Source organism: Zingiber officinale, chromosome 6B (genome assembly GCF_018446385.1).
Source record: "Zingiber officinale cultivar Zhangliang chromosome 6B, Zo_v1.1, whole genome shotgun sequence".
NCBI classification, from domain to species: Eukaryota; Viridiplantae; Streptophyta; class Magnoliopsida; order Zingiberales; family Zingiberaceae; genus Zingiber; species Zingiber officinale.
In genome coordinates, this window is record NC_055996.1 from 7,880,642 (window position 1) to 7,907,055 (window position 26,414).

The 26,414-nt window shown below is 39.0% G+C and overlaps 2 protein-coding genes across 3 annotated transcripts; one reads left to right on the top strand and one right to left on the bottom strand.

Moving 5' to 3' along the window:
- Positions 1–3,157: 3,157 nt before the first annotated feature.
- LOC121990730 (probable F-box protein At4g22030) lies at positions 3,158–4,411 on the top strand. Its single transcript, XM_042544808.1, has one exon. The coding sequence runs from the start codon at positions 3,158–3,160 to the stop codon at positions 4,409–4,411; it is 1,254 nt and encodes a 417-aa protein (XP_042400742.1).
- A 39-nt stretch (positions 4,412–4,450) lies between these two features.
- LOC121991851 (ribonucleases P/MRP protein subunit POP1-like) lies at positions 4,451–11,906 on the bottom strand. 2 transcript variants are annotated; one of them, XM_042545909.1, is made up of 10 exons: positions 11,155–11,906; positions 9,920–10,016; positions 9,678–9,794; positions 9,364–9,597; positions 8,911–9,029; positions 8,358–8,822; positions 7,953–8,061; positions 6,065–6,720; positions 4,829–4,999; positions 4,451–4,742 (listed from the first exon to the last, which is right to left on the bottom strand). In XM_042545909.1, exons 1-10 carry the CDS (start codon positions 11,613–11,615, stop codon positions 4,550–4,552), a joined length of 2,622 nt encoding a protein of 873 aa, XP_042401843.1. In that variant the 5' UTR covers positions 11,616–11,906; the 3' UTR covers positions 4,451–4,549. The 2 variants fall into 2 exon arrangements, with proteins under 2 accessions (XP_042401843.1, XP_042401844.1); XM_042545910.1 differs by lacking the exon at positions 11,155–11,906 and having other exon boundaries at positions 9,916–10,020.
- Between the last annotated feature and the right edge of the window lie 14,508 nt (positions 11,907–26,414).

Genomic DNA, 26,414 nt, shown 5'->3' on the forward strand with positions numbered 1-26,414 from the left:
TTAAATAGCATTCTTTAAAAATATGTTTGCATCGTTGCATGTTTTAATGAGGTAGTTGGTTTCTTACTAAGCTTAAAGCTTACAGATACTATTTTCCCTTATACTGCAGATAAAGGTAAAGGGAAGATGGACTAGCAGAGGAAGCTGGAGGTCAATGCAGAGATGGTGTGTGTGGCATGAACCTGGAACGAAGATCCTTAGGGAGTTTAGCAAATTAAGAACTTAGTTTCTTTTCTTAAGATACCTTTATGCATTTCTAGTGGCTTAAATGCTATAAATTAATAAACCTCGTACTATATCATGTTAGAATGCTAGTTGATAGATATTAGAACGTTTTCCATGCATTATATAATTGTTGTGTGAGATTCTGGCACGAACAAGTGCTGAAATCAGGGGTTCTGATTTGAAATCAGAAACTGTAGGATCAAAAAGAATTTAGATATCTCCACAATGACATGATATTGTCCACTTTGGGCCTAAGCCCTCATGGTTTTGCTCTTGGGCTCTACCCAAAAGGCCTCATGCCAATGGAGATATCTTTTTCTCTTATAAACCCATGATCTTTCCCATGTGTTTCCAATATGGGACTATGTTTGCAACCTTGCAACCCCAACAATCCCCCCCTCAAACAAAGGACCATAGGCTTCCCACGTCTGATCCTCGACCTGCCCCTCGGTCTACTCGACCTACTAGGACTTCCTGCCCCTCGGTCTACCCGACCTACTAGGACTTCCTGCCCCTCGGTCTACCCGACCTACTAGGACTTCCTTGCCTAGCCGCAACTAGGACTTCTTGCCCCTCGGTCCACCCGACCTACTAGGACTTCCTGTCTGGTGTCTGGTCCTCTTGATCCGAACATAGGAGCCCCCACTTTCTTTGTTCGAGGTCAATATTGTACTCACATGGTTTAATCAGATCATAGCTCTTGTGCACAGTCGGCGGTTAAACCTTCTGGCAGTCCGGGCTCTGATACCACTTGTAGGATCGAAAAGAATTTAGATATCTCCACAATGACATGATATTGTCCACTTTGGGCCTAAGCCCTCATGGTTTTGCTCTTGGGCTCTACCCAAAAGGCCTAATGCCAATGGAGATATCTTTTTCTCTTATAAACTCATGATCTTTCCCATGTGTTTCCAATATGGGACTATGTTTGCAACCTTGCAACCCCAACAGAAACCAGATCGATCTACAGATCGATCAGATTTGGGTTGTGCCACTGGATCGGTTAGCCGACCGATCCAGTCGCGAACAGAGAGTTAGCGTTGAGTACAGAAGCTCACTGATCGGTCAGCCGACCGATCAGTGAGCCACTGGATCGGTCAGCCGACCGATCAGTGCACTCCTGGATTGGTTGGTAGACCGATCCAGCCGCATACAGAAGCCATATAGCCACTGGATCGGTCAGCCGACCGATCCAGAGTTTTTCTCCGTGCCAGTATCAAGCTGGATCGATCACTAGATCGATCCGACAGCCCAATCGATTCATGGATCGATTGAAATGCCTGATTACAGCCAGCAGGACATCCGAGAGGCATAGATTATCTTCCCTAGCATGTGTACAACTCCTAGGTACACCTAGAATATTAAGTTCAGATTTTACAGTAATCAGTTTAGTAAAATTTTAATCAATCCAGATTTCCGCAATAGTAATTTAGCACAGCATAATGTAGCGATCGGCCTCACAGCCTAGTCAGTAGAAGGCGGGTCGTTACAGATGAATACCTAGAACTTGGTTTCATATCATTCCGAGCTCTCTAAGTTCATCAGCAGTTTCGGCCAAAATCACCTAATAGACCTAGAGAGTTTGAAATGACATGAAACCAAGTCCTATATATTCTTCTAGTTCTCTTGATTATATATGCTCTTAAATATCAATTTTATACAATATATTGAGTGCAGTAATTTTTTTTAAACATAAATCGATCTTAAAAAATAATCTATGTATTTTAAAAAAATAACTTGAATCAATTGCTAAAGTGTAGCAATAAACTGAGATAAATGTGAAGGGGTAAAATGAGTATAGGATATATGATTTGATAATTTTAAAAATAGGGTACGCGATTTAGATATTTGGCAAAGTTAGCTACATAGCTCGGTAAAAAGTTGTTTTATTTTTTTTCAGCTTTTTACCCAATCACATAGATAAGTTTCTGAAATTACCAAATCACGTACCAAGTTTTAAAATTACCAAATCATGTATTCACTTCCAATTTTTCCCTTGTTATTGTTCCCATTCAAGTGTCTTTTTTAGCAGTCGAATCGATTTTGTTTTTTTAGCTGATTGTAATCGATTTATGTTCAAAAAATCAATATTCTCAATATATTTAGTCAAGTTGATATTTGAGAGCATTTTTACAATTATGAGAACTAGACGAAACATATAAAAACTGATTTTGTGTCATTTTGAGGTCTTTAGGTCAATCAGCTAGTTTTGGACCTCGGAATGATATGAAATTAGTTACCATGTGTTCGTTTAGTTCTCTTGATTATAAAAATATTCTCAAATATTAATTTTATCTAATATTTTGAGAGTAGAGATTTTATGAATACGATTATATCCGAAAAACTAATTCGTGTTCAAAAAATCATTGTTTTCAATATATTAAATTAAATTGATATTTGGATATATAAATATAATCATAAAAACTAGACGAATTCATAGGACATAATTTCAAGACATTCTAAATTCTCCAAGTCTATCAATTGATTTTGGACGAAATTTTTTAAGTTTATTCGATTGAGAATACTAATCGGGATAAAAATTTAAAATGAGCACGTGATTTAATAATTTTGAAATTAGGATATATGATTTAATAATTTTAAAATTTTATTCAAGTAGTTTGGTAAAAAGTTATTTTTTCTATAAGGCATGGAGAAACAGACCAGACCGGTTCAGCAACACCGGTCATCGTACCTATTCAACGTTTGAAAGTCGTCCATTGACGTCGTTATCTTCGGGTTTTACTTGTTCAAAGAATTGGCTCTCTCGCAGCTGGTCAACGCTTCCGCACATCCTTATAAATAGATTTCATCCATCTCTCGTCGTAGCGCACAAACAAAATCCGACATCTTTGAAGTATCAAATCTAGCTTCGTGATTCAGGAAGATCGACGAGAATATAACAGAAAAGAGAGAGAGGTTGCAGAATTTATAAATGGCAGCCCTGCAAGCCCGAGGCCTAATTTTCCCCTCATCCTCTTCTTCGAGCCACGGCTACCAGAGGGTCCGTGCTCTTCTCAGAGTTCCTGTCGACCTTGGAACACTTGGAGTCTCCCTGCCCAAGCTTCCACAGATCGCCAAGCGGCAAGAAGGTCGAATTAGCCTCGGAGAACTCGATAAGATTGACGCCGACAGCAGCCGATCGCCGGCACCTGCAATGGCCGACGAGCTCGTGCTCTCGAAGATGTACGCCGTACTGGAAGCGATCGCCGACCGAGCCGAGATGCACGCCATCATCGGAGAGCAGAGGAACAACTGGAACCACCTCTTCACCAGCTCCGTCAACTCCATCACCCTCGCCGCCTCCTTGATGGCCGGTGTCGCATCCATCTCTGCCGCCGGCGACCCCTTGGCCTTCAAGGTGTCGTCGGCCATCCTGTTCGCGGCCGCAGCGGGGATCATGATGATCACGAGCAAGATTCAGCCCTCGCAGTTGGCGGAGGAACAAAGAAATGCGACGCGGTTGTGGAGGCAGCTCGGGAGGTCCATCGAAACAAGTCTCGGCCACCGATTCCCGACCGATCGCGACGTCTCGGAGGCAGTAGAGAAGATGCTGGCGCTTGAGAAGGCCTACCCGCTTCCCCTGGTCCCGGGGATGCTGGAGAAGTTCCCGGCGGTAGTCGAGCCCACTCGGTGGTGGCCTAAAATTCAACCGAAGAGATCACGAGCAACGCGCGCCGGCAATGGCTGGAGCAAAGATCTCGAAGAGGAGATGAAGGGAGCGCTCAGAGTTCTCAAAGTAAAAGACGAGGAAGAGTACATTAAGCTGAGTAACTTGGCGCTGAACGTCAACAAGGCCTTGGCCACGGCCGGACCTCTTCTCGCATGCGCCGCCGCGATGAGCTCCGGCTTGATAGGTTCCCCTGCGCTCGGTCCGTTGCCGGCATTTGTGAGCGTCGTCGGCGGCGTGCTTGCGGCGACAGTGAACACATTGGAGCACGGTGGGCAAGTGGGGATGGTGTTGGAGCTGTTCCGCAACTGCGCAGGGTTCTACCGGAGGCTGCAGGAGGAGATCGAGAGCAACCTGGAGGAGGAGGAGGCCGATAGGAGGGAGAACGGCGAGGTGTTTGAGATGAAGATAGCGCTGCAATTGGGAAGAAGCGTGTCTGAGCTCAGAGAACTCGCAGCCTATGCGTCTCCTTCGCGCGAAGACGAAGACATCAAGGAGTGCGCTGGGAAGCTGTTTTGAGTTTTGATTGTAGAAATTATTGTGCATAGCTAACGCTAATTTGTACACACAAACTATAAATTCATTCGTTAATTCATTTTAAGACCAACTGTTCATACAACAGACTATAAATGGTGTTGGCACGAGCATCAATCCCGTTCACAAAAACTCCAAGTCATCGTTATGATCTTCAATAGCGATTATGGCATGAGCACGCCTATAAGCTGTAGATCTCATATTTCGGACAAATATCAATATTTTGGAATCTGTTATCTGGGCAACAGATGACTGTTGTTCTCTCAGGGCTGCAAGGAGTCTCGCTTCACAATAAGCCACCGCTACCGGATTGGAACTGTGAAAACAAAAAATAGTAGAGAGAATTTACAGGCAATTAATCATCGTTAAGTTGCTAATAACCGAGAAGTGATGGAATACTACCTCCCGTGTACGAAACCAGTTGTAACAAATCCGATGGGCCACCTAAATGTTGGCACAGTTGAGCATTCTTCAGGATCAAGCATCTCCCATTTGCCAGATCCTTGCTCTATGAAGCAGGACTGCACAAAAGATTGAGGGACTTTAAGCTCTTGGTCGTCCATTTCCTCTGATCTGCATGAGGAAAACTCACTGTGGTTGATATCTATGAAGTCATATATGATCATATAAAAGGTTTGAGTCTTCTTTTTTTCGTTTACTTGAATGTGTATGTTCATATTTGACAAACAAACTCAGGCTGCATTATGCATCAGTTAACTGTGTAATGAAAATTGGAACTCCATAGTCAATTGCTTGGAAATAAAAGCACAATGCACCTCGCGTATATATGGATCCACCCAAATGCACAGCAACTCATCTTCTCAAACCGACAACTAAAGGATGTTTTTGGAACAGAGAATTTGGAGAAAGATGGAAGGGTGCCAAACTCTTGCTTAAGTGAATATTTTAGAGAGAAGGAAATTTATTCTGTCCTCACCCTCCATCTCATTTATTTTCTTATCCTCCAGCTGGACGAATTGGATAGGAAGTGAAGACAAAGTGAAATAAAACATTACCCTCGGTTGCCAAAGAATCTCTCATATGAAAGGCATTTTAGTCATAGAGGAATGATATACCTAGTGTATTTTTTTCACTTCCTAAATCCTAAATATTATACCCTAAACCGTAAGGCCTAAATCCTAAATCCTAAAGTGTTTTTCACTTCTTTGAGCAATGTCTAGTAATTACTCTCGCCTTCAATGATATCATTCAACAAAACCACTTTCTCCTTTCCATCTCTCTCCACTCGCCCTCCTCACTTTTGTCTCCCTTACTAAAAGTGTTAATAACTAAAATTGATATTCAAATCCATATTGCTGCTTTTCCACAAAACCCTTCTAATTACAGTCTAACATCGATGACCTCTAATATTTGTTGCAATTATTTAGTTACAAACTGCTACATAAACAACAGAAAGATAAAAGATACCACTAGCTAGATAGACACAAGTGAAAAAGGAATCCGTCCAAGTACATTTATGAAAAAGATAAATCAAGACGAATCATACAGCCGCAATTGATTCAAAATACAAAATCTTCCTACTTGCTCCAGTAGTTCTAACATTAATTTATACCAAAAATAATGTATACTACTAGCTAATAAGAAACAGCAAGAATTAAGCTTTGAGGATGTGCAAACCTGGATGTCCATCGTGAAAGGTCTCTTGAAAGTGGTGCACAAACCATTGCTCCTTCTTCAAAAACACCCTCTTTGTATGCATGAAGCAGAACTTGTACAAAGCAGAGTTTTTTGTCAATATCTCTTGAATTGGTACTGCTTTTAGCCCAGTCAATCGTACAATTTTTCCCTGTATGAATCTTAGGTAACAGATGTAAATCTCCACTATGGATGTTTTCAAAGTACCAGTTCAAAACTTCGGATGTCCTAGGAACAACATACGAAAAGCTTCCAGCAACTTGACACATAGATGATGAAGCCCTATCTTCGGAGTCCAAGCCTACAATTGGCTCTTCTGAAACAACTCTGGAAGAGGTCTGGCATTGCTGCTCCTGACAAGCTCTTAGTATGTCTGGTCCTTCTACAAAAGTAGAGGATAAAAATTTACACGGACGGGGTATAAGTCCTTTTAAAGGTCTGAGAGCAGGAAGTAGTTCAGATGCTCTATCAAATGCAGTAGCTATGCAGTTCCAAGGAGGGGGTATTGGCACTTTCATAGCTCTCACAGCAGGAGGCCGGCGCTCAGACGCTTTATTAATTGCAGCAGCTTCATCCACCATGAAAGACGAGTAAGCTTGGCAATCAGGAAAATCAAATGGAAAAGATGGTAAGCCACTCTGCAAGATGTTTTATAATGCTTAGTTGGAAAATAATATAAAATAAAAAGTATTATAAAAAACTTGGGAAATGAAAATTCAAAAACTGAGCTTATATATGTATAGAAATAGAAGGTAACCAAGATTCAGTAATTCACCATCCTAATTATTAAACCAAATGATTAACTTACAAATACTACTCAATATGTTGGCTTTTGGCTAGTTTCTTCAAGATAGCATGTCATGCTAATCATCATTACCATCAAATTGTGTTTGCCCTACTATCAAGGATGAACTACATTATCCATTAGCTCTACACAAATTATATCATTAGTTATTGAAAAATAAATATCCCTTTCTTCTGTCCCAGCTATCTAGGCCAAACTACTTATTCTTTATCCTACTGATTATTTTCGTCAATAACCCTTTCTTTTAAAAAAAAAATCTAAAATATTACTCTTACAACGATTTCATATCCAGCCTTCTTAATTATTTAATCAATTCTTTTGTTATTACTCAAACTGCATTTCCTATTTTGATTTGTTTTTCTTGCTTACCTTAAAACCTTTAGTTTATAAAGTTTTGTAAATAAAATCTTAAAATTTAATCTAATTGTCATCCCATCAATCAACACAATATTGTCTGCAAATGATACACACCACAGAGAGGTTTATCTTGAATATGATTTGTTAGTTCATCTATTACTAAAGTAAAGAAATAAGCACTTAGAGATAACTCTTGATGTAAACCTATATTCATAGGAAACATTTTGTCATTTACAGTAGCTCTGGGACTATTAACAACATTCTTATACATATATTTATTGCATTTATATTATTACTAGATATTCCTTTCTCTATTGTCAACAGAGTGAACCTTGTGTGTTCTTTTTTTTCAAGTCAATAAAAATTATATGCAAATCTTTTTCTCTATATTTTTTCCATTAAGTGTCTTGTAAATAAAAAGAACCTATGGTTGACCTTCTAGGCAAAGGGCCAAATTGCTTCACTTTTAGAAAACCTCTTATTTTCTTCTAACTCTTTCCACAGAATGCATGGTAAGACTCATTAATTTGATCCTTCTATAATTAGAAAGATATTATATATCATCTTTATTTTTATAAACTACCCTATAAAATTATCAATTTGAAACTCAATAAACGATATATTCTTCATTTACAATAATCGTTATCCATAATCAACAATAACTATTCAAGAATTAAAATTAATTATGCATAGTGGCAATTTACTTACATTACAGGCAATCCACCGTCTTTCTCTCAAACCAATCGCATGAAACCCATGTGAGACCAATGGAACCCAGAAAACCTTAACCCAGCAAAGTGGTAGAATAATAGACCACCTGAGAGTTTAAAAATTTTAGTCGCAGGATCATACATAGAGTTTAAGCACAATAACTTCAAAGCTAGGTCAAGATAACGAGGTATTTAGAAAACAATCAATAACAAAGATGTGAAAACTAAACAAATGGCATGCATTTATGAACCCATGAAACTAACACCCCTTGAACAAGTAAATGTGGTGAAGAAAATACTATCTCATCCCGCAATGTTGACATCCTTGCAAACAGAACACTTGATACTAATCATAAACAGGAGTTTGATATACAAGAAAAAAAACAACAAAATAGTTTCTCACCCCATATGGAGGCTCCCATGCTTGCTATGTTTAAGAAGCAAAAGAGGGCAGTATCGGCGTGGATCATCTTTTGCTTCAGTTGCTTCTCCACTACCAGAAGGCTCAAGGTAGAAGTTATACAAGCGCTTATCATGTCTCTCTTTGCAAAGAATGCTTTCAGGAATAGGTGGGAATAAATTATCGGCAAAATCCCAGAGACTTTTGGAACCAGAATGAAACTTTTCATTGATATTAGGGTAATCCTTTTGCACAAAATCATTATCGAGGCTGGGGATATGTTCATTAACTTGAATCTCATTTCCACTAGATGGCAAATCCCGTGGATCATGAGTGGTTAAAGATAGAATTGCATGAGATGGAAGGTTTTCCATATGATCAAGGAGAACCAATTTCTGATCATTTGAGTTGATACAAGCAGTATTAGATGATTGGTTTAACATAGAATTGGCTTCAGTTGCACCTGAACTGCAAAGAATAGATAACTATTATTTACTGAAATCTTTTATTTAATTCATGCAGTTTAAACTCTCATTTACTATCACTAAAAACGTACAGGGAGACGGGATGTAAAATCTTCTCTAGCATTTGTGTTGCCTTGGATCCCATAACATCTAACCTTGCAACTTGTCCCTCAATTTTAAAACATCTGACATCTGAACCAAACTCATGCATCTGAACAATCAAAACAACTAAATGTCATTAGTTCCACAAACACTACTAAAATATAAATTCAAAATTTGGAATTTCATTCCAAGTTGATCTATGGTGTTCACAAATATTGATAAGCTCATAATGCTTTTTTTAGAAAGAAAAAAAAACTGCATAGATAAGTGAACCAAAAAGTATAAGATCCTGCTAGACAAACATAAAAAGGATATTTAGTTATAGCATATGCGTCGACAACAGATGGAAAAACAACTAAGAGGAAAAAGGGTGCTGCAATGCATCATTTATGGGGGATGAGGAAGAGGAAAGCAGAACCAATGAGAAAAAAGGATTAACATACCTGCTTTTGGCATGCATTATTTAGTACGTCAAATCCTTCATCAATTGCAGCAGCATGTATCCATATCCACAATTTTCTATTTGAAGAAATGCATTCACCTTTATGTGAGCTTCCAGAAATGTTTGAATTACCATGTTGTCCCATACTATTGTTATTGTTACCAGTTGGTAAGGGGCTCCACATGTAAATTACAGGAGCTATCTGTTTGGAAATTGGTGCTCCAAAATGATAAAGCTGAAGGAAAGTCAATATCATGATTTTGTTTTTCAAGAATGGACGTCTTAATAAATCATCTTTCAAAGTAAACAACCTACCATAGCATTTCCACAGCAATCTCCCTGAGCTACCCATCTTGATTGCATCTCTGGTGCATTTGCAGGTAAAGCAGGTGATGGGAATAAAACCATCCGTAATATTGCCAATATAGATCCCTAAAGAAACACAGAATAGAAGTCCCAATGAATTTGTGAAGAAAATGTTGTACAAACTGAAAATAGAAACAAACAGATGGAAGGATTTAAGTCGCAAAGTTCACAAGGGAGAAGAAGATGCCTGCCTCTGCACCCTCTAATTGGATGGGAATGTTATAACTAGAATCATGTACAAGGGCACCATTTTTACACCACCTTAAAACAGCCCTTGAACCTCTTCCTCTGCAAGAATCAATAGCCTAGAATGTCAGAAGATTAAAAAAACTTCGAAGGAGCAATGTCGCTGCAAGTTCATGAGTTGAGACACAATACCAATAGCAAGACTGATAAACATGCATATGCTTGATACAAAATTATATCTATGTGGTTTAAATTTGCACAAATTATTAGCTGAAAAGATGAATTCAGTTAGGAACTTAATATAAGTTGCATCAACAATTTTCCTAAACAAAGGCATATCTGAAAGAAAAAAATCATATTTCGCAAAAATATCATTGAAACTTACCTTAAAAAAGGCATTTCACCTACTAAGAACCTATGAATTTTCTCACTGAGCCTGTATCAGGTGTTCTTCTAGTTATATATAATTTTTCCCCTCTAGGTCATAAAACGTAAGACTAGTAGGGTGCAGCAGAAGAATTAATTCACATGTTGGAAATTTCCATCTCATCTTACTATTTTATTAAGAATTTACCATCTTTAATAACTAACTTTGGTGAATCCCAAAATACAATTACGTTAATGTCCTTTTTCTTTTTCATACTAAAAATAATTTCAAAATTTATTTATAATTTCCACAAACGCATCAATCATGGATCTAGAGTTCAAGACTCAGCTGCAGTGTATTATTAGGAATTTTTTCTCATTAATCAATCAGCGATCTAGAGTTCAAGACTCAGTTCCGGCGTATTATTGGGATTTTTTCTCATTAATCAATTAGAGATCTACAGTTCGAGACTCTGTGGCGTATTATTGAAAATTTTTCGCATTAATCAATTAGGGATCTAGAGTTAGAGACTCAGTCACAACGTATTATTGAGAATTTCATTAATCAATTAGAAATCTAGAATTCTCTTTAATCCCACATTTTAGAATTAGCAACACTGCGAGCAAAAGAAACTTTTATAAATACCTTGGGCCGACGATGTTAGAAAGCATACTTTTCTCGATTTTTTAGCTAAGATCAAGTATGATATTAAATTAATTTTTTATAAGGGAAAGTCCGTTACAGTAGCTTACTGCTGGGATTTGGAGCACCCTTACTCAATTTATGGACGACCTTCTGGCTAAGCTTAAGTGTGCACGATCGCTAGTATGTTCGAAAACAAATGAGTTACAATGAAAAATCTACCATCCTGACCTGCCATGAAGCCCCTGAGGAAGGTGAAATCCCCAACGCTTGATCATTGTGAATCGCTTGGCATGCCAGAGGTGCGTTCTCAGCCTCTTTGTTCCGTCCCCCGAGGTGCCAAACCCAGAAATCGGGTTATCTTGAAACTCCATTCTCCGACGAGTTTTCCGGGATACCTTCTTGATTTTTTTATCGTTCTCCCCGTCCTCGCCATGGAATACATTGTCGCCCTGTACCTTTCTTCTCTTAGAGTGACGGTGGTGGTTGTTGGTAGTCCGATGCCCGGTGGTTCTTCTCCTCTTGTCGCGGCGGATGCGAAAGTCACCATTCAACCTTGTGGATATGATGTTGTGGAGCGAAACGAGCTCGGCTGCTCGGGATTCAGTGAAACTGTGCACGTTTAGGGTTCGAGGAAGAGGAGGAGCAGAGGAAATCGACACGGAATTGGCGTTCTTGCTATCCATAGTCATGAGAGAAATCAGGATTGACCTGCTAATTGCCAATTTACCCCTGTTCCTCCAATGCGTCCCTTTGGTAGCCAAGCAGTGTTCGCGCTATTCAAAAGTTGAAGTGTCCTGGATGGAGACCACCGCCTCGAAGGAGTTCCACCCTATCAAAGACAGCGGAGTAACTCGAACAAAGCAACAGCGTCCTGCTCCCTTCCGGTCGACGACGGCCTGCTCTTCTCTGGTCACCGACAAAGGTAGGAGAGGCGGAGTAGCATGCTAGGGTTTATTAGTCGGGTTTAGGAGAAGGCTAACCTTACCAGCGAAACATATGCGCCGCCATTTAAATAAAAACTTTTCACATGCATCCATAAAATTTACTGATTTATATGTTGATCCTTCCCATTCATAAAATTATATTTAAATTTTTCTAGAAAAGTATAGTTTTAATAAAAACTAAACTATAGTATATATAAAAAAAATTTGATGGACAGGATAAAGTGTATTATAGTTTTTCTTAAATATTTTAGGATTTAAAGATTGTGTTATAGTATTAAATATTAAAAATATTTTAAATTGAAAAAAAAATAATATGTAAGGTAAAATGGGTAGAATATCAAAACTTATGTGTATATATATATATAGACACACATAATAATGATAATTTGTACACTTTTAAATGAATAACTGTGGGGGACATCCGATATGAGCGATTTGATACGGTCAAAATCTAATTATTTTAATCTTTCTCTTATCTACATGCAACAATTTTTTTTTTCTTTTTAGTTGATACTAGATATCTAAGACTTTGGCTCGACTAATCCTAGGGGTGGCTAGTGGACCTTTTCGTTTCTCATTGACTACCTTGGTAAATTAGAAAAATATACATAGAGATCCATCTTGATAGCTAACTTTCTCAAGTCTGTCATCCATTAGTGAGAAAATCTTCTATAATACGTCGTAGCTCTTTTCTTTTCTTTGGTGTTGGCATCATAAAATCAACACCATCCACCTTGGTGATAATTTACGATTCAAGTGCTGATTTCTATAAATCAATACCACTTAATTATATTGATGCTAGTCTTTAAGACCCGCTCAATATTGTTGATGTTGGTCTTTGAAGACTAACACATTGTATTTTCATAATAAATATATGAGCTGTGATACTCATCTAGAATTTTCATCTAGAAAATTCATCTAGATAGACACATAAATGATGAGACTCACCATTTCACTTTTTATGGACCCATCATTTATGTGTCTATCTAGATGAATTTTCTAGATGAAAATTTCAGATGAATATCATTTCTCTAAATATATTTAAGGTTCACAACTTAACATTAGTGAGGATAGCTTAATTAGGAGAGCCTCTCTAAAAGTTTGGTCTATACTCACTGTAGTTTTTATATTTTTTCTAGCTTACTAAAAACAAATTAAAGAATTTTTATTTTAAATAAATATTTTTATAACAATTACAGTTAGGAGTTCAAAATTTCAGCAGGGGATTGCTTAGTTGGGAGAGCGTCAAAATCTCATGTTGGATCTACGCTTACTGTATTTTTTTATATATATAGCGTTTAGGTTGCTAAAAAATCTTAAAAGAATTTTTATTTCAAATATATGTTTTTATAAAAATTATAGTTAGAGATTCAAACTTCGGCATCGATGGATATATATAACTCAATTGGGAAAGCGTCACACTGAACGTTGCATTCCATGCTCATCGTTTTTCTAATATTTTTTAAATTTATTAAAAAAAATTTTAAGGGTATATTTGATTCAAATTATCATACATAAAAATTACGAGGAATAAAATATAATTAAATATTATTTGATTCAATTTAGATAATATAATAAAAATTTATTTATTTAAAATTTTTTATTGAATAACCTAATTTAATATTTTACTGTATCTTACAAAATCAATCATACATAATAATAATATTTTTTAAACTTTACTTTTTATGTTTTTTAATGTTTTTTTACTTTTTCATTTTCATATTTTTTTTAAAAAAAAATTTACGTTTCTTTTTTATTTTTTAAATTTTTTATGTTTTTTTACTATTTTCTTTTTACTTTTTTCATTTTTTAAATTTTTTTATGTTTATTTATTTATTTTTATTTTTTTTAAGTTTTTATTTTATTTTTTTTAAATTTAAAATTTTTTAATGTCTTTTTTCTTTTCTTTTTAAAGTTTTTTTATATTTTTTTTCACATTTTTCTTTTATCGGAGGATATTTTTGGTAAAAAAAATTCACTAACTCCGAAATCAAGAAAAATCTTACTTTTCCGAGATAGATGAATAACTAAAATCATCAAAAATAACCTTCAATCAAATACACCCTAAAAAAATTTTTATTTCAAATAAATATTTTCACAACAAATATAGTTAGAGGTTCAAAACTTCGATAGGTATAGCTCAATTGGGAGAGCTTCACATTACAAATTTAAAAGTCATGTGTTCCGTTATGCTCATTACATTTTTTATACATATTTTTTAACTTGCTTAAAAAATCGTAATAGAATTTTTATTTCAAATAAACATTTTTATAACAATTATAGTTAAGGGTTCAAAATCTCAGCATGGATATCTTAGTTGGGAGAGTATTAGACTAAAGATCTCGTGTGTTCGATCTACTTTCATATTTTTATGTATTTTTTAAGTTGCTCAAAAATTCATAAAATTTTTTTTATTTCAAATAAATAATTTTTATAACAAATATAGTTAAAGATTCAAAACTTTTGTATTGGCAAGGATAGTTTAGTTGGAAGAGCATCAAATTAAAGATTTGAAGGTCGTGTTCGATTCGTGTTCTCAATCCATGCTAATTGTATTTTTATATTATTTTTTGACTCGCTCAAAAATTTTTCATAACAATCAAAACTTCAATATTGGATTTTTATTAACTTGCTCAAAAACTTTTAAAAGAATTTTCATAACAGATAGGGGTTCAAAATTTTAACATTGGTAGGATAGCTCAGTTGGGGGAGTCAGACTAAGATCTAAGGTCGCACATTCACTATATTTTTTTAATATTTTGTTAATTGCTCAGATTTTTTTTTTAAAAATTCCATTTCAAATAAATATTTTCATAGTAAATACATTTAAGGGTTCAAAACTTAAACATTGCCGAGGATAGCACAATTGAGAGAGCCTTAAACTAAAGATTTGAAGGTTGTTTGTGTTAGGATCCTTCGTACGGAGGCTAGAGAGGGGGTGTAAATAGCCGACCCCAAATCGTCGTTTCTTTCTACAAAACGTGTTAGCGCAGCGGAAAATAAACACAGAAACGAAAGGGAAAGAAGACGAACCTCAAACAAACCGATGTAACGAGGTTCGGAGATAAACTCCTACTCCTCGGCGTGTCCATAAGGTGGACGAAGTCTATCAATCCGTCGGTGGATGAGTCCCCGGAGAACCGGCTAATAAATGCTCCTTGTGGGTGGAGAAACCTCGCCACAATATTTGTAACAACAGGAAAGGAGTACAAGGAAAGCAAGAAGCAAATACAAACAACAATATGAATGCAACACTCGCTTGCCTTCTCTGTCGACCGGAGGCGATGAAGCAGCAACTTCACAACCCAACTGCAGCAGCTGATCGACGACTGGAAGCTCACGCGAAGCTTCGGAAGCGAGCTCAACAAAGCTCAGAACCTCAGAGCACAGAAGCAGAAGCTTCAATCCAAGGAAGAAGAAGAAGAAGAAGAAAGAAGAAGGGCGGAGGCTCGCAGCAGCAGCCCTCCTTTTATAACCTGCGAAGAAAGCGAAGAAACACAGAAGAAATCTAGCCGTTGCGTCGCAACGGCTAGTGCCTGGATCGGTCTGTGGACCGATCAGGCTCCATGTGGATCGGTCCACAGACCGATCCATTCCCTAGCCTTCGCTTCTGTTCCGTCTCTGATCGGTCCATGGACCGATCAGGGAACCTCCTGATCGGTCCGTAGACCGATCAGGCTTCTCTTCTCCCGAACTTCTTTGCGCCTCTGATCGTTGTCTGATCGGTCTCCAGACCGATCAGATAACCTACAGTAGGCTACTGGATGGTTACTGATCGGTCTGGTGACCGATCAGGCTATCCAGTGTATCACTGGATCGGTCCCCAGACCGATCCAAACTCCCCAGCCCTAAACCTCAGGCTTCTACACCAACATCCGGTCAACCTTGACCTGTTGGTTCATCATTCCTAGCATCTGGTCACTCCCTTGACCTGCTAGAATTCTCCACCAAGTGTTCGGTCAATCCCTTTGACCCACTTGGGCTTTCCTCTTCGTGCCAAGTATCCGATCACTCCCTTGATCTACTTGGACTTCCCAACACCAGATGTCCGATCACCCTTGATCCGTCTGGATTTTCCCTTGCCCGGCTTCACTCACCAGGACTTTCACCTAGCTTCACTTACTAGGGTTTTTACCTGGCTTCACTCACCAGGATTTCCAATCTGCCTGGCTTCACTCACCAGGACTTCCAAACTGCCTGGCTCCACTCACCAGGACTTTCCACATCCGGTCCAGAGAACGAGCTACCGAGCCCTCTCTGACCACAGTCCGGAGAACGAGCTACCGAGCCCTCTCCGACTTCCATCCGGTCCAGAGAACGAGCTCCCTAGCCCTCTCTGACCATTGTCCGGAGAACGAGCTACCGAGCCCTCTCCGTCTTCCCATGTCAAGTTCCCATACTTGGACTTCTCCGTGCCAAGTCTCCATACTTGGACTTTTCCCGTGCCAAGCTCCGTGCTTGGACTTTTCCCATGCCAAGCTCCCTGCTTGGACTTTTCCCGTGCCAAGCTCCCTGCTTGGACTTTTCCGAGTCAGGTCACCTCACCTCGGGTCAACCAGGTCAACCTTGACCACGAGTTGCACCCACAATCTCCCAAGCTTGTATCCTTGTCAAACATCAAGATACAACTTTTCTGTTCACGTCAAACATCGTCATAACTCGTCAAACATCAAAACATAACTCGAGTCAAGTCAACTCGAGTCTGGTCAACTAGGTCAACCTTGACCTAAGGTTGCACCAACAATCTCCCCCTTTTTGATGTTTGACAAAACCCATAAACAAGTTAGGTTAACCTGATAACCTAACTTAGGTTTTCCAAAACATTCTCCCATTCTCCCCCTTGGGGCATCTCTCCCCCTTTTTGACACACATCAAAAAGAGGGAATCAAGGTCAAGAGTTTCTTCCCAATGAAAGTCCCATACCTTTCATTGAAACCCTTAATTTCCCCCTTGATACTAAACTCAACACTCAACTTAGTGACAATTCCTTATCACTAATCCTCAAAAGTCTTAAGGAGTAAAAACTCCCCCTTGACTAATAGGTAAAACTCCCCCTAAAGGCCAACTCCCCCTTGACCATTGCACCAACAATGTCTTGGAGAGTTTCAATCCTTTAGAGATCCGAAACTCAACTCCCAAAAATTGAAATTTCAGACATCCAGTCGAATTTTCAGCACATTGGCACGCTATCAGACCTCACTAGATCGGTCACTAGACCGATCCACAGCACTCTGGATCGGTCCAGTGACCGATCCAGACTCTGATCACAGGGATTTCTGATTTTTCTTCTCCCGAAATTCAGAAACCCCTAATAAATTTCATAAAATTCCAAAAATTGTGAAATTTTGAGGATACATTCCTCATAACATATACTATCAAGGAAAAATAGTTTTCTATGAAAAAAAATTCCATTTTTCAATCTTGATACAAAAATCAAAAGACTTTGAAATAGTTCAAAGTTAAGTAAACTTTGTATCACAATGTTCAATGATGAATGCTATCACTAGAATGGCTTCATCAAGGTTTTTCAAATCAATTTTGAAATGATTTTTAACCCTTTAATTTAGGACCACAATCTTAGGGCTAAATGTACATGACTTGTACATAAGCTTTCCCTATGATCCTCCTTCTTGAATTAGTCTCATCTAGGTACAAGAACTATGCACCTTGATCCTAACTCATGATCCTAATATCTCACACACATCTAAGGTGTATCAAACACATCCAAGTCAATTTTGATGTGAGATATGGGTTTAGGTTATCTTAGGCTAGATTCTCATGCATTTTCTAAACATCAATTTGATCTCCATATCAAATTGTGTCTTAGTCCTTAAATCAATTTCATTGATCATTAATGCACAAGATGATGACATGGCATATAATGATTTCATAAGTAAAAACATGTGCCAATGTCATGATGTCATGGCATAAAGTGTGAAACTTAAATAAAGCATGACATTTAAACTAACCTAAGCATTATCATGACATTTTAAATGATCATAAAATAAATATGATGTCATGACATGGTATATGGCAAACAATATATGGCAAATAGCACATAAAGGTATAGAAAATACCTAAAACTAGCCTTAGTTGCCATTTTTGATAATTTTGATCATCTTGCCATAGGTTCTATATTCCTAAGTGTAATAGATCTAAGATCATATATCAAGGATGTTTAGATCACTATGTGCCAATTAAATTGACTCTAGACAACTCCTCAAATATGATTGGCACATCCTAATCACCTTAGGAATATTTTTCAATTTCATTTTCAAGGCTTGATTGCACCTTGAAACTTCCTAAAGTGTCACCTTTTGCCATGATTAGGTTAACTACCTATTCAAGTAAGGTTGGCACACCCTAACTCATCTAGCGTGATGAAATCACGCTCCTAGGAACCCAATACCTATTTGAGCTCATTGGGTTCACTAAATATTCACTAGGGATGACTTCCCTAGCAACCCTCCTAATGACCCTCTTAGGCTTTAAAGCCTTGATCATTTGGGACTCATCAAGATCAACTCTAGGGGTGACTCCCCTTGTGACCTTGGTGTTGGTCTTCCTAGCCCTAGGTTCTGTTCCATAATCGAATGGAACATTATGATAGGTGGGCTTGACCATTTGGGACTTAGGTTTGTGACCCAAACCTTTCTTGTCCTTGGGCTTTGAAATTTGACCCTTAGACCCCTAGAGTTGACTTCTCTAAATTCTTTAGGGCCTTTTCTAGAGTGTCAAGTCTCGACCTCAAGACTTGATTTTCTTTCTCTAAAACCTCAAATTTTAATTTATCATTCTTTCTTGAGGTGTTCCTAGGCATATGTCTAGTTGTCTTGGGGTTTCTACCTAGGTTCTCCTTAGCCTTAGATGAGTTAATCCTAGGGTTGACATTTCTAGTATTATCCTTATCTAAGCTAACATGTTTAGCACCTAAGCACACATATGGTTTTCTATTGTTAACATGCTCATCATTATTTGCAATAGCAATAAAACTACTAGTATGTTTCTTATTTGAATTGCAATAATGTGCCTTAAAAGGTACCTTAGGGTTTGCCTTAGCTCCCCCTATCGATGTGCATCCCTTGTCCTTGTGAGGTTGCCTCCCCCTTGGACATTGACTCCGATAATGTCCCCTTCGCTTGCATTGGAAGCATACCACGTGCCCCTTGCCTTTGCGTGTCGGGACTCCGGCTCCCTTGACCTTTGGTGCCGGTGGAGTCTTCCTAACCCTCCTTGGACACTTACTCTTGTAGTGCCCAAATTCCCTACACTCAAAGCATATTATATGTAACTTATTTGAAATTACGATGCTTGAATTACCTAGGGTTGAGGATGGATGAAGGCTCTCTTCCTCATCCCTTCCGGACGTAGATGCTTCTTCTTGCTCCGATCTTGAAGAAGAGACCTCCTCCTCTTCTTCCTTAGACGTTGAGTGACTCTCAACTTTTAATTCGCTCCCTCCATGATGTGAGCTACTTGGCTCACTTGACTCCTCTTCATGGCTTGAAGTGGAGCTCTCCTCATGAAACATGGCCAAGTTATTCCACAACTCCTTGGCGTTGTTGTAACCACCTATTCTACACAAAATGTCATTAGGTAAAGAAAATTCAATGATTTTCGTTACCTCATCATTGATGGTTGATTGGTGGATTTGCTCCTTGGTCCACTCCTTCTTCTCTAGGGTTTCTCCTTTCTTGTCCATCGGAGACTTGAAACCTAATTGAACACAACTCCAATTTTCAAGGTTAGTCATAAGAAAATACCTCATTCTTACCTTCCAATACGCGAAGTCGCAGCACTCGTAGAATGGTGGAAACGTGATGTCTTCTCCGAGTCGATCCATTCTCTAGCTTGTGCTCCCCCGGGTGTTAATCCGACGAAGAGCAACCTTGCTCTGATACCACTTGTTAGGATCCTTCGTACGGAGGCTAGAGAGGGGGGTGTGAATAGCCGACCCCAAATCGTCGTTTCTTTCTACAAAACGTGTTAGCGCAGCTGAAAATAAACACAGAAACGAAAGGGAAAGAAGACAAACCTCAAACAAACCGATGTAACGAGGTTCGGAGATAAACTCCTACTCCTCGGCGTGTCCGTAAGGTGGACGAAGCCTATCAATCCGTCGGTGGATGAGTCCCCGGAGAACCGGCTAATAAATGCTCCTTGTGGGTGGAGAAACCTCGCCACAATGCTTGTAACAACAAGAAAGGAGTACAAGGAAAGCAAGAAGCAAATACAAACAACAATATGAATGCAACACTCGCTTGCCTTCTCTGTCGACCGGAGGCGATGAAGCAGCAACTTCACAACCCAACTGCAGCAGCTGATCGACGACTGGAAGCTCACGCGAAGCTTCGGAAGCGGGCTCAACAAAGCTCAGAACCTCAGAGCACAGGAGCAGAAGCTTCAATCCAAGGAAGAAGATAAAGAAGCACCAATGTAGAAGCTCTCAGCCTCCTTTTATACCTGCGGAGAAAGAAGCACAGAAGAAATCTAGCCGTTGCGTCGGAACGGCTAGTGCCCTGTGGACCGATCATGCTCCATGTGGATCGGTCCACAGACCGATCCATTCGCTTCTGTTCCGTCTCCGATCGGCCCATGGACCGATCAGAACCTCTGATCGGTCCTATGGATCGATCAGGGAACCTCTGATCGGTCCGTAGACCGATCAGGCTTCTCTCCCGAACTTCTTTGCGCCTCGATCGTTGTCTGACCGATCAGATAACCTACAGTAGGCTACTGGATGGTTACTGATCGGTCTGGTGACTGATCAGGCTATCCAGTGTATCACTGGATCGGTCCCCAGACCGATCCAAACTCCCCAACCCTAAACCTCAGGCTTCTACACCAACATCCGGTCAACCTTGACCTGTTGGTTCATCATTCCTAGCATCCGTCTCCACCTGCTAGAATTCCACCAAGTGTTCGGTCAATCCCTTTGACCCACTTGGGCTTTCCTCTTCGTGCCAAGTATCCGATCACTCCCTTGATCTACTTGGACTTCCCAACACCATATGTCCGATCACCCTTGATCCATCTGGATTTTCCCTTGCCCGGGTTCACTCACCAGGACTTTCACCTAGCTTCACTTACTAGGGTTTTTACCTGGCTTCACTCACCAGGATTTCCAATCTGCCTGGCTTCACTCACCAGGACTTCCAAACTTCCTGGCTCCACTCACCAGGACTTTCCACATCCGGTCCAGAGAACGAGCTACCGAGCCCTCTCTGACCACAGTTCGGAGAACGAGCTACCGAGCCCTCTCCGACTTCCATCCGGTCCAGAGAACGAGCTCCCTAGCCCTCTCTGACCATTGTCCGGAGAACGAGCTACCGAGCCCTCTCCGTCTTCCCATGTCAAGTTCCCATACTTGGACTTCTCCGTGCCAAGTCTCCATACTTGGACTTTTCCCGTGCCAAGCTCCCTGCTTGGACTTTTCCCGTGCCAAGCTCCCTGCTTGGACTTTTCTGAGTCAGGTCACCTCACCTCGGGTCAACCAGGTCAACCTTGACCACGAGAAGGGTGGAAACGTGATAGCCGAGGATAGCACAATTGAGAGAGCCTTAAACTAAAGATTTGAAGGTTGTTTGTTCATTCCACACTTAATGCATTTTTTATATAAAGTTTGAACTTGCTAAAAAACAATCTTAAAAGAATTTTCATTTCAAATAATATTTTTATAACAATTACACTTAAACTTTGTTGGAGAGGGAGTGAGGTAAGAAAAGGAAAGATATAAAAGAATAAGCTTTAATCTTTCTTACTCATAGAATGGAAGATTTTCTTACACCCTAATTTGAGATGTAAAGAAGGGTAAGGGTAACTTAAAAGAATTTTATTCCATCCGGCTATGACGAGAGGCATTGATGGTGCTCGGGAAGTGGCGGTCCATTCATTGGACTACGAACATGACCGAGAGTTTGTTGCTGAGTCCATCTCCTCAGACACCGAGGCCATACCGACGCATCCCGACCAAGATAATCTCAGCGGAGGACTCATCAACCGTCTTCCCGTACAGAATAGATCCGTCGGCGCCGCGGATTGGCTAGGAGCGAGGTACTAGGAGAGACATAACCTGGCGCTGACGCCACAAGGAGTAGGGCACCAGAGGAATTCTAAAGAGCTCATTGTGGTGGAAGCTACGCAGTTTCTCAAGAAATGTGACCTCTGCAAGTACCTCCTTGGTTCTGGACAAGACATCTTCATGTATAGGTATTACTTTTTCCTTATGATTCATGAATCTACACCTACAAGACCCCACGGGTCATCTGAGATGATAAGTGGTGGCATTCTTGCCACATGAGGTCGCGGGGTCGAACCGCAGGGTTGTCGGGGCATAAATCCCCGGACCCTTTACAACTCATCCCACCATCACTTGCCCTCTCGACTACCGTGATTTACCTCCCTCGTGATAACCTGGGGTCTGGTGCGACGGGGGCTCTGGGACGAATGATTTCACCTTTTATCACATGAATCTACACCTACAAAATCCCAATTTCTTTATTGCCCCTATCGATTGATTTTATCTTTTGCAATCCTTTTTCTGAAACTTGAGGGCTCTATTGATATTTTTATGACTCAATTGCGTGCTGTCTATTAGAAAACACCAAAGATTAATTATTTTCCTTCAAATCTGAAAGCCTATTTGCTTGTATCTTACTATTGGATGCTTGGTTATGGAAATTCTTCCGATTTCATGATTCAAAAATATGTTTCTTTTTTCAAGAAAAAAGTTCCTTTTCTTTTCACAAGGGTGAAGCATTTTGCATCTTTGAGTGTTGACAGCAACACATGAAACATGATGAACGCAAAGACAAGTGCTTTATGGTCTCCATCAAGGATAGCGCTACACCTGCATCCAATAGCAACGAGCAATATAGTAATGGAGAGACCCTTGCCGCCCTTAAGATTTACTAATCAAATTGTCATGGAGCTACAATTTCATAGTCATAGTCTCTTGGCCTCTTCACTTGTGTACGTGAAAAAATGAGGGTAATTATATAATTTTATTTATTTAACCTTTATTCATTTCCCTGGTCTCCTAAACAAGACAAAATATGTTACGTTAATTAATCTTCCCTCCTCTCACACAAGGAAAACATAATACTTTACTTTCCCTCCATTTCCTTATAAGATACGACAATTAAACAATAAATATTATTTGAGAAGTAATTTTATTGGATTTTTTAGATTTTTTTTTTAAAAATTGAGATTTAAATAGAGTATGTATGACATATGTTAAGGGGATTAGTCTATTAGGCTTAGGTAAAGTATGTTTGGAATAACCATTTAAGTGAGAGTTGATTGAAAAATGAACTTAGGACATAATTAATTAAACCTAAGTTTTTAATCCTATTCACATAATTTTCCCCAATCCTTTCTCCTCTCCCTCATTTATGTTGATGCTCGATTCCCCCTTCCTCTTGATATCTCCATCTCCCTCTCTCTCATGTTGTCATCGGTCCCTCTCTAACCAAGAGCATGAGGCCACCTGATCTCCTCTCCGGCCAAGAGCTAGAGGCCAGCTAATCCTCTTCCCTTTGGTCGACCGCGGTAGATCCACCACGCACCGATTTCTTCAGCCACGAGTAGGGAAATGCTACAATGCCCTATTTCTCTTTTGATTGCCTCTCTCCCATCCCCTCCACCTTCATCAATGAGATCGGCATTGACACCATTTCGTAGTGTGCCATTGTCTCTTCACCTGTGCCAATCCTAGCCGCTTTGTTCATTGTCGTGCTACGAGAACGACTTGAAGCGGAGATCCCCATCTCCTCACAGTTGCATCTCGGATATTCATCGAGCGACTACAGATCTGAGTGGAGAGCTCCATTTTCATCACAACTTCATCTGATTCCTCACTGAGTAACAGCAGATCTGATTTAGGGTAAGATATGCTTAGTATTAGGCTGATGGAGAATTGAGTACATTCTGTATTGGATTGGTTAATCCATTAATGATAATGTTAGGTTGAATAGGATTGCCCTCATATCTTGATTAAATCAACTATTAGGTTGGTTAATGGTCTCATGAATGGATTAATTCATTATTAATTATATGCAGATCAATGAAATTGGATTAACTTGATCAATAAAATCAGATTAGCTAATTAAAGAACTCCAAGAATCATGTTGATCAAGGAATAAGAAATTGGATGCGAAGGAATTGTGAAATGGTTAAGGTTAATTGAGGGTTAAACATAATCTAATGAAGATGTGGATTAAATTAGGGGTAACGTTGGCTTAACTCTAATTTAATTAAGCAATGAATGGTATTAGTGAGACTTAAACATTAATTGGGGAGTTAACTGATGATCATGTTTCGATTAGGGATACCTTAATTAGTTTAGGAGATTTAATTTAGCTATTTAATTTATATGAAGATAGCTAAATTGTATATATTGATGCAGGATAGTGATTGAGACGAGTAATGCAACATGGGAGTTATTTGGCACGGATTACACACATGATGCGGGTACTTCTTACCTTGTTTCTTTAGTATTTTGACCTTAGTACATAAACTATATTTTGGATAGTTGTTGTATTTACCTTGACATAATTCACATTATTCTTGAGTTTGATACATATTTTGCTTGATCTTTGAGGTGATCGACTCCATATCTATACAGTCTCTCATTACCATCTATGATATTTAGTAAATACTGGATATCTTGTTTATTTATATTGATTGTTATATATACATGTACTCTGTTGGACATGTTGGTTATACTGTGGCATAGTTGTTTGCTGTATCTGTGGTAATAATTATTTGCATCTTGCTCATCATAGCATTGTATGCTTGCCGACGACTATGTCTCCCTTGTGGTTGAGAGAGTCGTTGACCTTTGTTGCTCACACGGCTGCTCGGGTTAGTGTACTTGGAGTAATGAGTGCATCTTGTCCTGTCATGCCCAACTTGCTTTACTCAGGGGTAGTGGTAGCTAGAGTTACGAGCAGCAGAGACCCCGTTGCTATATAGCTAAATAGTTACTATGAAAACTATCCACTCTCACCACTTAGGAGTAGTAACTATTGGTAGTGTGTATAGTTGTCATTGTCCTGACCTCTCAACCATGCAGGGGTTGTGATAGCTCAGGGGTAAGCAAGAGTGACCATGTCATGCATATGCATATGATATGTGATTGCATATGCTTGTGATTGATTGCATCAATATGATTGTGATATGTTTATATATTATTGAGATATCATTGTGCTTGACATTGACTTGTTTATCAGTAGCTGGATAAGCCATTTATGATCCTATAGTGGATACGAGCAGTACTGTCGTAGATCCACCCCTTTCACTTGCTTTTACTACGTGCTTGGCACATAGTTCAAATATGGACAGATATTATGGCATTTTTGTTATGTTTATTGATTATTTCCCTATGAGACTATATACTGTTGAATATCTCTATATATATTATGTTCATGCACTGTCTATGTTTATTACTCGCTGAATCACTCGGAATCACTACCCCTTTTACTGATTTCCTTTCCCCAGGGAGTAGGTAAAGGATTTATGGAATCACTTGGAGATCATGTCTGCCAGTCCCATGTCGCATTGAGTGTTTTCTTCCATTATTACTTTTACTCGCATTATTGGTTTTTCAGACTTGGTTATGTATTGAATAACTTGTGTGTGGATTTTGACTTGTGGTGTCCTTTTATTTGGTTATGTACTTATTGAGGTAAGTTATACCAGTACGTAGTATAGTCAGTTATTTGGCATAGTTGTGTTTTGTACTAGTTGTGTAGGCTATGTTATGTATTTTCTTCCGCTATGTTTTTACTTCAGCCATGTAGGTTGCTTATTATTTTGCGTGGTTATATTATGTTTCCAGTCATGTAGGCTGTAGTTATTATATTTGTACAGCTGTGTGACTATATATTCAGGTTTCATACGTTGTCATAAGGAGTAGATGTTGTCCGTTTGTTGGGCAGAGTCTCCTTTGAGGCTTGACAATTTATTGGTATCAGAGTCACATATATACGAGACCTATTTTTTGTGTCTCATATTTTATGATTCCATTACTCAATGTGACTTTTAAGTTTTAGGACTTGGCAGCAACAGGTCATCTCTGAGCTATAGAAAGTAAGGTATAGATCTAGTGTTGTTATACCTTTTGGATTCACTACCTTGTTTAGTTTACTATTAGGTTAGTTGAATGTCTAGTGGGTACACATTGACTTGGTGTTAGCATAATGGCATTTAGAGAGTCAGCCTTATTTGTAGTCATGGTCGAGGATGACCATGGACGCGACAAGTTGATAGTACAGGACCCGAATATAGCACATAGAATATAGATTCTTCTATGACATCAACTGATACCGTGTTAGAAAGTAAGGGTCGAGTCCATTAGTTATTTATTAGAGGTCAAAAGGATATAGTCTCATACTTTATATATTCATATATTGTAGTTGTACACACGTGTATGAGGTGAATTATAGGTGTTAACATTATTATATATGTTATTTAGTAGGCACCTATTGGATCTTTTCATACATATAGATTCATATGGTTGATAGATCATCTTTATGAATGTAC